Raw genomic sequence first — 14347 nt, forward strand, 5'->3', positions numbered from 1 at the left:
ATTCATCAAACAAATCAACATCGACCATGCCATGCTAGTCTATCAAGTCGAGCCGTACTAAGACAAAAACGACATGGACTTTTGTATATTTGTTCTATGGTGGTAGTAGTGCTCCACCTAGTGGAACACTACTAGTAGTGCTCCACCTAGTGGAGTGGAGTAGTGCTCCACCTAGTGGAGTAGTACAGGAGGTGTACTTTAATAACAGGCAATATCTACGGTGCCTTATTTGGAATTTAAAAACCTTCATATTCAAAGGGTAATACATCGATTATTATAGTCTAAATACTATTAACTAACACTTTTATCCAAAGTGACAACAGATATAGGTTAGCAAGGAGCAAGTAGGGCTAAGGTGTCTTGCTCAAGGAGGCCTACATGTATGCTATGTGAAGGGCAGAACTCCTTTCATCCAGAGTCTAACTTCCATCACTGAAAAGCTCAATCAAAAAAACATTGAAGAGAAAATAATCCTCAATGTTCTTCCCTGCAGCATATACTTAACAAAAAAATTGGTACTTACAGTGATTATCACTGCTGCCGGAAACAAGCCTTACTCAGGAGAGAACCCTTGTGATGGATAAAACAATGTGTAGGACATTATGGCCTGAGTAATAGGTTCATCGATACAGCCCCTAGGATCCAAGTAAGGTGACCTGAGAGGCGGTAAGGAGCTCCTCCCTGTCGAGAGGCTCCTCCTGCAGGCTGCGAGGTCTGTCCGTCTATCTGGGGTTCCTCCATGAGACCCTGACCCTGATCAGACACATGTAGGGCCTCGTCCAGCCTCTCTCTTAAGGGACAGCGTAGCTCCAGGATCGGTCTACCTGTTAGATGGCTGACCTTTCATCTCATTGTAGTACTTTGTTATTTTCTGTTGACAGGGTCTTGACATTGATTAGATCAAGGAAGAGTTGCAGGCGTTGTCATCACATTTGAAATAATTATGCTTAATTTCTCACAATGAAACGTCACGCAATCACTATGATCATCTGATTTAAAGTCTTAATAACAACTAATGAATGGGTTGAATGCTGTAGTGCAAAGTGAGGTTGAAAATATGATTTGGTTGAGCCACATCGTTTAGGACGTAAAGAAATGTTAAATGGCTTAAATCAAGTGAAGGGATTTGAACTTAATGGAGTAGAAATGTACACCACACCATTTAAAACATTTTAAATGGTGTGGGTGTTGTGTGTGTGAGTGTGTGTGTGTGTGTGTGTGTGTGTGTGTGTGTGTGTGTGTGTGTGTGTGTGTGTGTGTGTATGTGTGTGTGCGTGTGTGTGCGTGTGTGTGTGTGTGTGTGTGTGTGTGTCAGTGTTTCCCACACATTGACGAGACTATGGCGCACCACAATAGTCTCATTTCGGCCGCCATAGTTTCAATATAAAAAAAATAAAAAAGACAAACTCTTCATATCTGTGTTACTTTGTTTGGGTTAAACCCAGAATCAATGAATTCAATAGTATTAATAATAATAATAATAATAATAATAATAATAATAATAATAATAATAATAATAATAATAATAATAATAATAATAATAATGATAATAATAATGATAATGATAATAACTAGAAAATGCATTTCCTGCAGAAAATCTGGTGAGTGCTGTAGTACAAAGTGAGGTTGAAACTATGTTATAATAAAGCCACATAGATTAAGCCGTGAAGAAACGTTAAATGACTTAAATCAAGTGAAGGGATTTGAAGAGTTCAACAGTCAAAATGGAGTAAACAATGTGAATATGCACACCACTAAAAAAATGTAAATGGTTGGAATCAAATAAAGTGACAGCTGAATGAAAGCGCAAAGCATTGCTAAAAATGCAGAAATGTAAAAGGAATTGAACTGAAGAATCTGAAAGGTCAAAAAAAACCTAAATCAAAAACTGACAGAAGCTGAATTGCATTATCTGAGGAAGCAAAATACTGAAATACATAGTTACAAAAGCTGGAATCTAAACTGTAATACCGTCACAGCTGGAACGTAGTAGTAGTAGTAGTGGTATTAACTGTAGTTGTAGTAGTAATGGTAGCAGTAGTAGTAGTAGCTGAAGTAGTAGTAGCTGAAGTAGAAGTAGTAGGATAGTAGTAGCTAAAGTAGAAGTAGTAGTAGTCGCTGAAGTAATAGTGGAACTAGCTGCACAAATGATATTCCTTATGAAAGGTATGGTATTGATTGATGTTTGTAGTAAGAATTATAACAATCCCGCCTTTTTTTTTTTTTATCAGCCGAAATTGCAGCAGACCCAAGAGACTGGTGGAAATATGCCCGCTGCAGGTTAGTAATACACATTGCATCTATGCAAGCAAGCAAGCAAGCAAACTACCAGGATCAACTCAGAATGTACTAGATTCTACCAGCGATACAAGCCTGGTGCTCTTTTGAAAAACATCATGACCAGAGCACTTTTAAAACACAAGGACTACTCATAAAGTTTATAGTAGAATGATTTACATCTTCATGGCAGACAGGTGTCAGGAATGCTGAGATCAGCTCTGATTCCCAATATAACTACAGTATTGTTAAAACAGGTTATAGGAAACAACCTCTGGCACATCTGGTCGAGAGTGAGGGAATTAATGAGTCAGCCAATTATACAGGAAGATGATTAGGAGGCCAGATTGAATGAGCCTGGTTGGGCAGTTTAAGCCAGGACCCCTACTCTTTGCCCAGTGCCCTGGGATCTTTTATGACCTTGGTGAGTCAGGACCTCGGTTTCACGGCTCCTCCTTCGTAGCACTTATGTGCCATTCATGCGTCCTGGTAATAACAAGACACCTCGTCAGTGATGACGCTCATGCTTACGTGTGTTCCCGACAGTGACCGTTCATGGGCACTTCGTTCGGAATCTAAAAGTTATTCTTCGTCAGCGGTATATATCACTCCAACAGTACTACCGCCACCATCTGGATGAGGAACACAGGTTCTCTGTTTGGCAGTGATCATGGAGGCCGTAAGAAATGTATTGTCATTTGTGCATGCAAGCAACACCTTGACCGATGGTTGATTATTTTATATTGAGTAAAACTTTCTCACGGGTCAAAACTTTTGCCTTGTTCATGCGCGTCAATAGTAAAAAAATACCTCACAAACTGGGCAACTCTTGCCGCCTTCAAAACGCTCTGAGTTCCCGGTAGGTTTGGAAGTTGTGGACCTCTTCGGACACTCTGTTGGGTCGGAGTTCACTTTGATCGTTTTTAAAAACGTGTCGAGTTGGATTTGAAGCTATGGTTAACACAAAATAAGTATCTTGTCTTCTCAAAAAATAGCCTCTAACTGTAGCTGCTTTCACACATACACGTAAAGCCTGCTATAAGCCCGCTATTCTACCGAGGGGCCGTATATGTATAACCCTATCCTGACATTGGTATCCTGAATACAAAAATAAAACACTACCCTTGAGGTAGTATTTTAGCCAGCTAAAATGTTAATTACCTTATATGTGAATAAGGGGTGTTACGATACACGTATTTGTGCCGATCCGTCAGGGTACAGGCACTTCTGGGTGGTTACAGAGGTGGGCCGCGGTGCGTTAATGTGGCGTACATAGCGTTAATATGGCAAATGTAAAGGCTTGTTTTGTGATGTGGAGTTCCCCCCGGACCGTTTTGCCAAAGTATACTATTCCGACTCTGTAATCTGACTCTGTAACTACGGAGACCCCTCGAGCATTCGCAGTTCTCCGTCGGGATGTCGGATACGCAACGCAATTCACCGCCGGTCGATCTTATACGTTGAGTACAAACCATGTAAGCAATGTTGTAAATAAACTTCCAAAGCTTTTCAAATCTTATTTGGTGTTTTATTGGTCCTTAATGTCCAAAGTAAACAATGTACAAAGTAAATAAGGTGCAAAGTCTAACCGGAGAAGTGATTCCGGAAATAATTTTGTTAGAGGACCAATGACAGCCCTTGCCGTCTCCGTTGCGTCAACGGATAGTTAAAAAATATTGGATGCGCACGTAAGCCACGGAGACGGTCTCCGTGTCTACGTACAGGCCTTTAACATGCAAACGCATTTGAAAAGGCACCATCCAGGTGCTACTATCACCGAAAAATAAACAAACTGTGCAAACCCAGCTCACGACACTATTTCAACAACTCTTGTCTGGGAATTCAGAAATGCAAAAGCCATAACCTGGGAATTCAGAAATGCAAAAGCCATTGGTGTTTTCATTGCTGCTGATCTACGGCCATTCTCGGTTGTTGTATTTTTTTTTTAATTTTCCCCTTAACTATGAACCGTACCGTCCTGTACCGTACCGTGACTTCAAAACCAAGGTATGTACCGAACTGTGACTTTTGTGTACCGTTGCACCCCTAATGCAAATGAGGAGTAGAATGTCAGCATTTCACACCATTTGATCGGGCGTGTTTATGGCGCTTCGGTCTGCATTTGCATTTCTTTTTTTGAGTGGCACCCTAAACGATAATCAGCCTGTTGCCTTTTGTTCGCTGAATGGTTAAAAAATATTTAAATGCGGCACTGCTTTACAGAGTCATTCGTGGTGAACGCTAAATGATAGGTCTTATTGTAACCCTAAAAGTACACATCATACAATCAATTACAATACATGAGTTCACAGCTGCACACGTATATAGAACGTTTTTTATTATTATTATGTCACACCTTTCCTACTGTCGGCTCCCAGACCTTAGGCGAGGAGCACAAGGGGAGACGTTCCCTCCAGGGCTAGTGTTCTCTCCGGGTAACACCCTTCACTTTGACCAGAAACGGGTCTGCTTATAGGTCGGAATATTGTCGGAATGAAGCAGCAACTGATTCTTGACAAGCTGAGTACTTTATTCTTAGTTTCACTAACTTTTCAGTACACGTTTGCACAGACACAACCGGACTTGTTCATTGCTTCACTAAACTGACACACACTACCATAAGTTATGAACATAACTATGGATCTATGAGACCGAACGATGACCGTCACTATGGTCTTAACCGTGAATGATACCATCCTTCCACCTAACTTTCAAGACTATAATATCAACAGAGTCGTATGACTGACCTTAAGAGGCGGGGCTTGGAGTGCATAAAGCACCCAGGGGGGCACGCCTCTTCCTCCTGCCTGGAACGCCTCAGCCCGTTCCAAGCAACAAGGGATAGTGACGGTCATCGTTCGGTCACATAGATCCTTAGTTATGTTCATAACTTACAATGTATTTTGACCTTACTCAGACCGTCACTACGGTCTTAACCGTGGATGAGACATATCAACAATGTCGCAAGGAAGAACATTCCCCGTTATCAGTCCGCTCGGTGACAGACATGAGAATAGTGAAGCCCATTGTTGCTGACGCAACATTGACTCTATAAAATCTGGTGAAAGTGCATGAAGCAGCCGCACATACAGTATATCACCTAGGGCAACTTCTTTTTAATGAGGTGGCTACAAGGCCACCCGGCATTGGGAGTCCCTGCATGGTGTAAGCCTTGGAATTGGTCTCCACCAGCCAGTGGAAAAGATGCTGCTTAGACACTGGGTGGCCCAACTGCTTTTCATCATAACACAAGTTTAGTATGTGCCTGCCTCAGCTGCTGTGTACGATCCACATAAGCCCTCAATGCTCTTACTTGACACAATGTATGAAGAGCAATTCCTCCTTGGCACTCTGGATCAGGGTGAAATGCCTCCAGTTCAATAGCATGATTAACTGTGTCTGGCCTTACCACCTTAGGTAGGAAGCATGGACTTGGCCACAGAGACACCGCTGCATTCTCAGGCTTCCAACTCAAGCACTCAACACCAACATACAGTGCATGTAGCTCACTCACCCTTTGAGCTTAACATATGGCCAAAATAAATGTCGTTTTTTGTGCCAAAAGCTTTAAATCCGCCTGCTCTAGCGGTTCATATGGGGCAATAGTCAAAGACTTCAACACCAAAGGGAGGTCCCAAGTCGGAGCTCTCAGGCTACTGCCTGGTCGCAGATGGTTAGCACCCTTGAGGAACTGAGACACCATGAGGTTCTTTCCCACAGAAAGGTCTCCAACTGTCTTGTGAAATACAGAAATAGCAGCAGCATAGACCCTCAGGGTGCTTGCTGCCCTCTCCGAGTCCAGTAGGGACTGCAGGAAGAGGAACACCAAAGCCACCGGACAGGTGACAGGGTCCAACTCCGTATTTTGGCACCATGACGAGAAAAACGTTTGGTAATTGGCTCGTGTGGAAGGTGCCCTGGCATTATTTATCTTCTCCAGGACAGCCTCGCTCAAATCTTGAGAGATGGACTGGAGGGGCCTGGCCCAAAACTGCATTACAGCCGGTTCGGATGCCAGATTTGGCCCCCTGCCTGAGAGAGAAGGTCTGCCCTGTGAGGTAAGGGCCAGGGTTGGCTGTAAAGAAGACGGACGAGGGCCGGAAACCAATGTCTCCCTGGCCCGCGTTGAGCCACTAACAGGACCCTGTAGGAGCCCTGGGCAATCCTGTTTAGCACATGGGGTACCAATGGAAGTGGAGGGAAAGCGTGTAGTAACCCTTCCGGCCACTCTTGAGGCAGAGCATCCAGGCCTAAAGGGCTGCACGGTTCTCTCAGGGAGAACCACCTCTGGCAATGGATTGTCTCCCTGGATGCAAAGAGATCCACTTTGAATGTTCCAAAGTGAGCTGACAAGTTCGCCACAGCCTGTTGGTGTAGTCTCCACTCCCTCGGGGGAGGCCCGGACCTGGAAAGGAGGGCCGCAGCTATGTTCAAAACCCCAGTTATGGAAACCGCCTTGAGTGAGGCCAGACATGGGAAAGCCCAAGTCAGAAGCCTCCGAGCCACCTTTAAACAGGAGAGAGACCTTGTGACGGCCTAATGTTTGATGTTGTACACCGTGGCAGAATTGTCCGTTCTTACAAGGACATGCCTGCCATGTATGAAGGGAATAAGAGCCTTGAGGCCCAAATAAACTGCCCTCAGCTCCAGCACATTGATGTGTTCTGTGTCCCAAGGGGGCCGCCAGAGACCCCTCACTGCCTTCCCAGACTGCTCCCCAGCCTGTCTGGAAAGCATCTGTAGAAACTATGGTTCCCCTCGAGGGCAGATTGCCCAAGGGGGCTCCCTGTGTAAGCCACCTGCTGTCCCACCATGGGCGCAGAGCTCAAAGACAAAACTGTGTTATCCGGAGCTTTACATGCCTGTCCCTGTGTGGGTTTAGGTTGAAAGCATTCAGCCACCACTGAAGGGGCCAAACCCTGAGGAGGCCCAACGGGATCACCACCACCACTGCCGAAATTGACCCCAGCAGTCTCTGAAGGTGGATAAGTTCTAAGCGCCTGCCTAGTCGAAAGATGCGTAGGGCCACCTGAATTTTTGCCACTCTCTGAGGGGTGAATGATGCCCTCATTGTGTGGGAGTTCAGACAAAGTCCTAAAAAGACTGTGTCTTGCCTTGGCTGGAGGTTGCTCTTCTTCAAGTTGACCTGGAAGCCAAGAGACTGAACGTGGGACAGGAGTGTCCCTGAGTCCTGCACTACATGCTGGCGAGATGGAGCACAGACTAGCCAGTCGTCCAGACACAGCATGATCTTTGAGCCTGCCCTCTGTAGGGGCATCAAGGCAGCTACCACCACCCTGGTAAATACCCTGGGAGACAGGGAGAGGCCAAATGGGAGGACTTTGAACTCGTAAGCTTTGCCTCAAAAAGGCAAAGTGTAGTAACTTCCAATGTTCCTGACAAATAGGGACGTGAAAATATGTGTTCAGCATCTTGAAGGTTAAAATTGTCATAAATGTATTTGAACCTCGGAGGTCATTACATTCACCTACAGCACCTTCAATGTGAAACCCTTAGATGACGATGTACGACGTCCTCCACTCATGTGTTTACCTGCTGCGGCCAAGTGTTTCTCGTCACACCTCCACTCCTCTTCCTGCTTCTGCACTGCCTGTTTCTATTGGTCCATGTAATCAGACACACACACACACACACACACACACGCACACACACACACACTGGGAATGATTGGGCCTAAATGCACACACTGTGTACATGGGGAAGATTCAGGCGAGGGCGGTATTGGTCCTGGCCTGTGAAGGTGCTTAGAGATAGAGTCCTCTCCTCAGGGAAAGAGCTAGGAGATTATCCTGTCTCATTAGTGAAGGAGCTAGGAGATAACCTTGTCTCCTCCCTCCTCAGTAGTGCTTTTTTAGATGCCTAATCAATGCTTTCTAGTTTAGTTTCCCAGGCTATATATATCATCTTTAAGCATTAGTGTTTATTTCGATTCATTCTTTAGCTGAAGCTCAAATTAACTTGTCTAGTTTTAGTATCCAAGAATATTGTGTTTACATTGTTTACTCCATTTAGACTCTGATCAAATCCCTTCACTGGATTTAAGCAATTTAACTGCTTTACATCTTAAACCATGTGGCTTTACTAAAACATAATTACAGCCTCACTTCGCACTACAGCACTCATCGCAGTTCGTTTTAGTACGCATGTTATACATCTATATTTCATGAGAAAGAAATCTGAATGATGTTGAAGAGGTCTTTTACATTTGTTTAAGTATTTTAGCCAGTGGAGTTTGTGACAAGAATCCACCACATTTTTTGGGGAACAAACACTACCTGAGTGGGGAAATGAAACGCAAAACTGAAAATAATGCATTGAATTGACATTGTTTAAAATAATCTAGAAGGTTTCCCTACCCAACTAACCAAAGTGGCAGCTCCCTGAATAAGGTCTATTGAACACATGTCATGCCCTGAATGTTTTTCAACTGCTCAGTGACCAGATGTTGATGTTGTGCGTGTTGAGTCTTCCACTCATTAAAAGCCACATTCAAAAGAAAATGATTAGATATAACCCCCCTTCAGACAGATTTTAATTAAGAAAATAAGTCCTATACTGACTTTCTAGAATTAAGGCTGTGTAGTTTTATTTCTACGACAAAGGGGAGGGGGGAGGGTTCCAAGACAATCTAGCTTCTAGTGCATCATGTGATGATCTCTCATAATAGGAGCGATCTCAGGGGACCCTTACCTAATTTATTGAACTTTGAACCCTTGGAAGTCTATTCACACCAAACGCGAAGGGGCGACACGACTCCATACAAAGTCAACGGAGAGACGCAAATCGCGCAAATTTTTCGCTAGAGATAACCTGCGACAAATTTTGATTTGTCGCAGGTTATTGTTAGGTTGAGCGCATTCACGATGATTTGCAGCGCAATCAATTCGCTCGAGTTGAAAAATGTCAACTTTGCCGCGACATTCGTGTGATGACAGCCAATCAGCGTTCAACAGCGTGGCCACTGAGGGACATGTATAACGTAACAGCCAATCAGCGTTCAACCGGCCAACCGTTCCCTGCAGTGCAGTCCGGGGTGAACTGCAGCAAATTCGCCTTACAAAACTTGCACAGCGACAGTTCATGATTTGTCGCGGGACAAAACTTGGACTAGATAGTTGTGTGGGGCTGACGGTTGTAAATTGGGCCTTTGTTACCAGTGAAGGCTCAACCTGATGATGATGTACTTACTTTCACCTAAAAAGGGAATGTGTTAGCTCAATTGTGGTATGAAAGGGATGCTTCAATTACTTAAAGAATGTACTTTGAGGAAGTGGGAGAAATGCCCCAGGTGATAACTGAAGCCTGTGGATATTGATGTATATAAATGCGTAGAAATGTCAGGGACATTTTAATTTGAGGGGGACAGTGCGGCACCCTGGGTTTAGGACAGTTGTCATGAACATTGAACTGGTCTTCGACAGGAAAAACATAAGACGCTGGTAACTCCAAAAATAGCAGAACATCTAAATTCAATTAGAGACAATACTTTGATTATTTTTACAGATGGATCTAGAGATCCAGTTAGTGGGAGAGCTGGGTTTGGGGTGTTTGTGGAGCAGCTTGGGGTGAAGAATGGCCGGCGCATCTCATATGGGAGCTCTGTTTTCACATCTGAGTTAATGGCAATCCTATGGGCTTTAAGGTGGATTGAGGAAACCAGACCTAGATAGATTATCATCTGTTCTGACTCTGCAGCTGCTCTGGAAGCCTTAAGAGGGGGGGAAATCTAAGGCTCGACCTGATATTATTACTGACATTCTAACTGTGTTTTTTAGAATTGGGATTAGATCTAACATCACCTTTTGCTGGGTTCCGGGACACGCTGGGGATGGGGGAAATGAGCAGGTGGATCAGATTTCAAAACAGTGTTTGAGTAGAGCGGTAGATGTTCATGTATCCTCGGGGAGAGTGGAGCTCAGAGAAATAATTAAAGAAGGCTTAATGACAGAGAGGGTGAGAAAAATAATATCAAATTAAAAAAAGATGTACTTGCACTTTTCAGTCCCGTAGGGATTCAGTTAAACTGTGTAGATTAAGGCACATTTACGGGTCACAGTGGGCTAAATCACTTTTTATTGATTGTAGGAAACATGTGTCTTGTATGTAGAAATATAGTTCATCATCAGACCTGTGGAGGGCAGTAATACGCTGGACAGCGTCCAACCTGCCGGAAACTGACAACAAGAAGAAAGAAGTGCATGGTAAGCTGTTGCCTGAAACGGAATGTATCCTCTGTCTTTTACAGGTGAGTTGGTGTAGTTTTGTGCATAATGAAGCTATAAATTAATATAATGGGATACAACATGTAATGACACGGAAAGGTTAACTTAGACATGCCGTTTGTTTAATGCAGACGTGATGTGTTTGCGGGCTACTCAGTGAAACGAAATGTATTCTATGTATTTTACAGAAAACCTTGTGAAATAGATCTGTTGACGTGAGACCAAGAAATCGACCTCATCATTGAGTCCGTTATTACAGCTAATATAATTTGACGATATGCCCATTTCCTACCCTTTGAATGGTCTTTGATGTATTGTTTTCTTCATCTTCTCATCAGACCTAAAGCCCCTAAAAGAAACAAGGCGGTTGGAAATTCCCCTCCTCTTACACCACCCATAGATTCTAGGCAGCATAGTTCCAGGCAAAATTTAGGAAATACGATGTTTATAGCTGACTTTGTGACAATCAGCAAACCCTCTGACTGTTGTCAAGTTTAATATCAATCTGCCAAAATGAATAACAAAGAAAGAAATTAAATGTTTTTACATCATTGGAGTTGGCATGTGTTGGATTGTGCTTGTTGTGCTCAGATAATTTTGCGCTGGTGTTCGTTCAGTGTCTTCAACCTGGTCACCCGCTTGAGCTTTGATTCTAGGGAAATCTGGGCTAGAGGAGACATCCCTCTCCAAAATCTGTGTCTGCAGTTAACATTTTAAACCCTCTGTGTCAATGTTACATACATGCATTTAAATCGTTTCTTTCACTACACTTTTCCTTTCGTACAAATAATATATAAAAACATGACTTTATCTTTTTTCCCCCTCTCTGCAGAAGACTGTGATGACTTTCGGGACCGCAGCCCACAGTGCGGCGCAACCTCTGAGAGTCTGCATGTAAACGCCCTTGGCTCCTCCCACATGGCCAGTCACAGCGAGGAGCTGAGGATCCTGGGCGTCTACGGAAAAGGGGAGGGCCCACTGGCGCTGGACGACCATGACACCCTCTTCAACGCGTCTGAAATGGAGGCCCTGAACTCCCTGTCTGCGGACCACAGCAAGGCCACAGGCCTGGAGCGCGGCGAACAGGTTGGTCCACTGCGAGGAGCTGACTGTGCAGGTTGGAAATAATCTTCTCATTCACCATCCAAAAGAGAGGCTTCTTCTGTTACACCTCCAGCACACACCCATAGAAAGCACACACCTTTATGATTCAATGTGTCATTAGTGGGGATTAACGATTACATTGTATTAACTATTCTGTGCAAATGAAAGAATATGTCTTATGTGTGTTCCTTCTTTATGTCGAAAGCAGCAGACCCCAGACACCATTTCAATCAAGGTTGAAGAGGATATTGGTGGAGGTATGCCCGCTGTAGGTTAGTAATACACATTGCTTCTATGCAGGCACGGATACTGGACGACCTGGATCAACTGAGAATGTACTAGATTCTACCTGCGCTAAAAGCCTGGTCCTCTTTTGAAAGCGCATCATGACCAGAGCCCTGATAAAACACGAGTCAACCTTGGGAGTTGCATTTTAAAGGTAGAAAAAGTCAAGAGCCCAGAAGGGTTTCAAGACAGATGCCACATGAGCTGGTTTATCTTTCTCAAACATCAATAAATTCAAAACATATAAATGTTTGCGATATAGAGTGCAATTATTCTTTTTAAAGGTCCTTCTGTTCTGTATTATTCACAAAACAAGCAATAAATCATTCTATAGTATGTCCAACACAACATTGGAAGCATTCAACATCAACTGCTCTTTCCTTTAGGCCAGGCCTATCTGTTGAGATGAATTGATGAATGAATTGATATTATGACATATTAATATAACTATTGAATTGTAAAAGAAAAATAAATACAAATCTTACTGATCGGTCAGTAAAAGTAAAATATATATATATATATATATATTTAAAAAAATGGAACCCCCCCTCAGCAGTACACATTTTAAACACTGTATCAATGTTACATACACATGGATTTAAATCATTTCTTTCAAATGTACAAAATACACACTTTTTTTCCCCCCACTCTTCAGAAGACGGCGATGACTTTGGAGGCCGCAGCACACAGAGCGGCGCCACCTCTGAGAGTCTGCATGTGGACGCCCCTGCCTCCTCTCCCATGTCCAGTCACAACGGGGAGCTGACTGGGCATCGGGGCGGCCGCAAGGGCCGGCCCTGTGTCTTGTTTAGCAAGGGTTTTCCCGACAATACCAAGATGACCATCCACATGCGTACCCATACCGGCGAGAAGCCATACGGGTGCGACCAATGCATGAAGCGCTTTCAAAACAAAGGCTACCTGAAGATCCACATGAGGATTCACTCCGGGGAGAAGCCCTACAGGTGCGACCAATGCGTGAAGAGCTTCGGACAGAAAGGCAACCTTGACATCCACATGAGGACTCACTCCGGGGAGAAGCCCTACAGGTGTGACCAATGCATGAAGCGCTTCGGACAGAGCTCCAGCCTGAAGACCCACATGAGGACTCATTCCGGGGAGAAGCCCTTCAGCTGTGACCAATGCATGAAGTGCTTCAGTCAACGCTCCAACCTGAAGCTCCACATGAAGATTCACTCCGGGGAGAAGCCCTACAGGTGTGACCAATGCATGAAACGCTACAGTCAAAGCACCAACCTGAAGCTCCACATGATGTCTCACTCCGGGGAGAAGCCCTACAGGTGTGACCAATGCATGAAGTGCTTCAGTCAAAACATCAACCTGAAGATCCACATGAGGACTCACTCCGGAGAGAAGCCCTGCGTGTGTCGGCAGTGCGACGCCAGCTTCAGCGACCCGAGCAGTTTGCGTGTGCACATGCTCAAGCACACGGCCAAAGGGGTGCTTTGACACTGGGCAACGGAACGCTTTGATTGACACCTCTATCCTGTATTTGTTGAAATGACTGCTGTAGGTTTTTTTCATCCCGATAAAGATGCTTTCCAATTTTTGATTTGCTTTCTGTTGTCAATAATTTACGTCAGTTTGATGAGAAATAAGAACAAGACACTTTTTTTTTTTCTCCCCGCACCGCTGGGTGAAAACAAGCATTATGGGGCGTTTCCACCCAGCAGTGCGGTGCGATTAGGTCATGGACCTAGGATTAGGTGCGGTAGGGTTAGCGTTTCAACCGCAAAAAGTGGGGTCCGGACAATGGCCGCACCTATTTGTCAGTACTTCCCTGTGGGGGTACCAAGCAGTCTGAAAGGGTGCCGAAAAGTTTTAGCTACACACGCCGTCCGTTGATTTTTCGACAGAATCGTCACTTCCCTGCGACGGGGATAATGCCGCCTTCAATACGCTCTTGAGTTTCCGGGAGTCTCGGACCTTAAGCTCGGGGTAAAGTGCTTTGAACACTGTTGGGTGTTTAACAGAGTTTACGCTCTGAGTTTCGTGTGGAAGTAAAGCAACCCAAGTCCTCTGAGATCACCACACAACAACGGCTGCCCCATTGGTAGACTAAAGTGAACTTGCAGCAAGCACTAAGAGGTGAACTTAACATTTGCATAACGATACATAGCTTACAATTATAAACATCACCTGATAAATGATCGCTCATGTTCAATCAAATGATTCAGCAAGGATAACAATTATGGATGCCCGCAGGGCATCCGTAATTGTTATGAAGTCTGGTCTAACGAACAATCTGTTTTTCTGGTTTTATGTCATAGCCGACGAATTTCTGAGGAGCGTTTCCTGAACACTCATTTCGGAAGAAGGGAAGTGTTGCGTAAAGACGCATAGGGGACATATTATACCACCAGGTGACTGTGATTAGCCTTACAAACCGTTTCGAAAATCTGCCCCATATGACATCA

General features: G+C 44.2%; 1 protein-coding gene across 2 annotated transcripts; it reads left to right on the top strand.

The window, feature by feature from the left end:
* Positions 1-10482: 10482 nt before the first annotated feature.
* LOC307074038 (uncharacterized protein) lies at positions 10483-13480 on the top strand. Of its 2 annotated transcripts, none has more exons than XM_079734027.1 (4): positions 10483-10543; positions 11353-11606; positions 11830-11896; positions 12565-13480. In XM_079734027.1, the coding sequence occupies exons 1-4, from the start codon at positions 10522-10524 to the stop codon at positions 13377-13379; spliced, it is 1158 nt and encodes a 385-aa protein (XP_079590153.1). In that variant the 5' UTR covers positions 10483-10521; the 3' UTR covers positions 13380-13480. The 2 variants fall into 2 exon arrangements, with proteins under 2 accessions (XP_079590153.1, XP_079590154.1); XM_079734028.1 differs by having other exon boundaries at positions 11833-11896.
* The last annotated feature ends 867 nt before the right edge of the window (positions 13481-14347 follow it).

Source organism: Pollachius pollachius (assembly GCF_949987615.1).
Source record: "Pollachius pollachius genome assembly, chromosome: 3".
NCBI classification, from domain to species: Eukaryota; Metazoa; Chordata; class Actinopteri; order Gadiformes; family Gadidae; genus Pollachius; species Pollachius pollachius.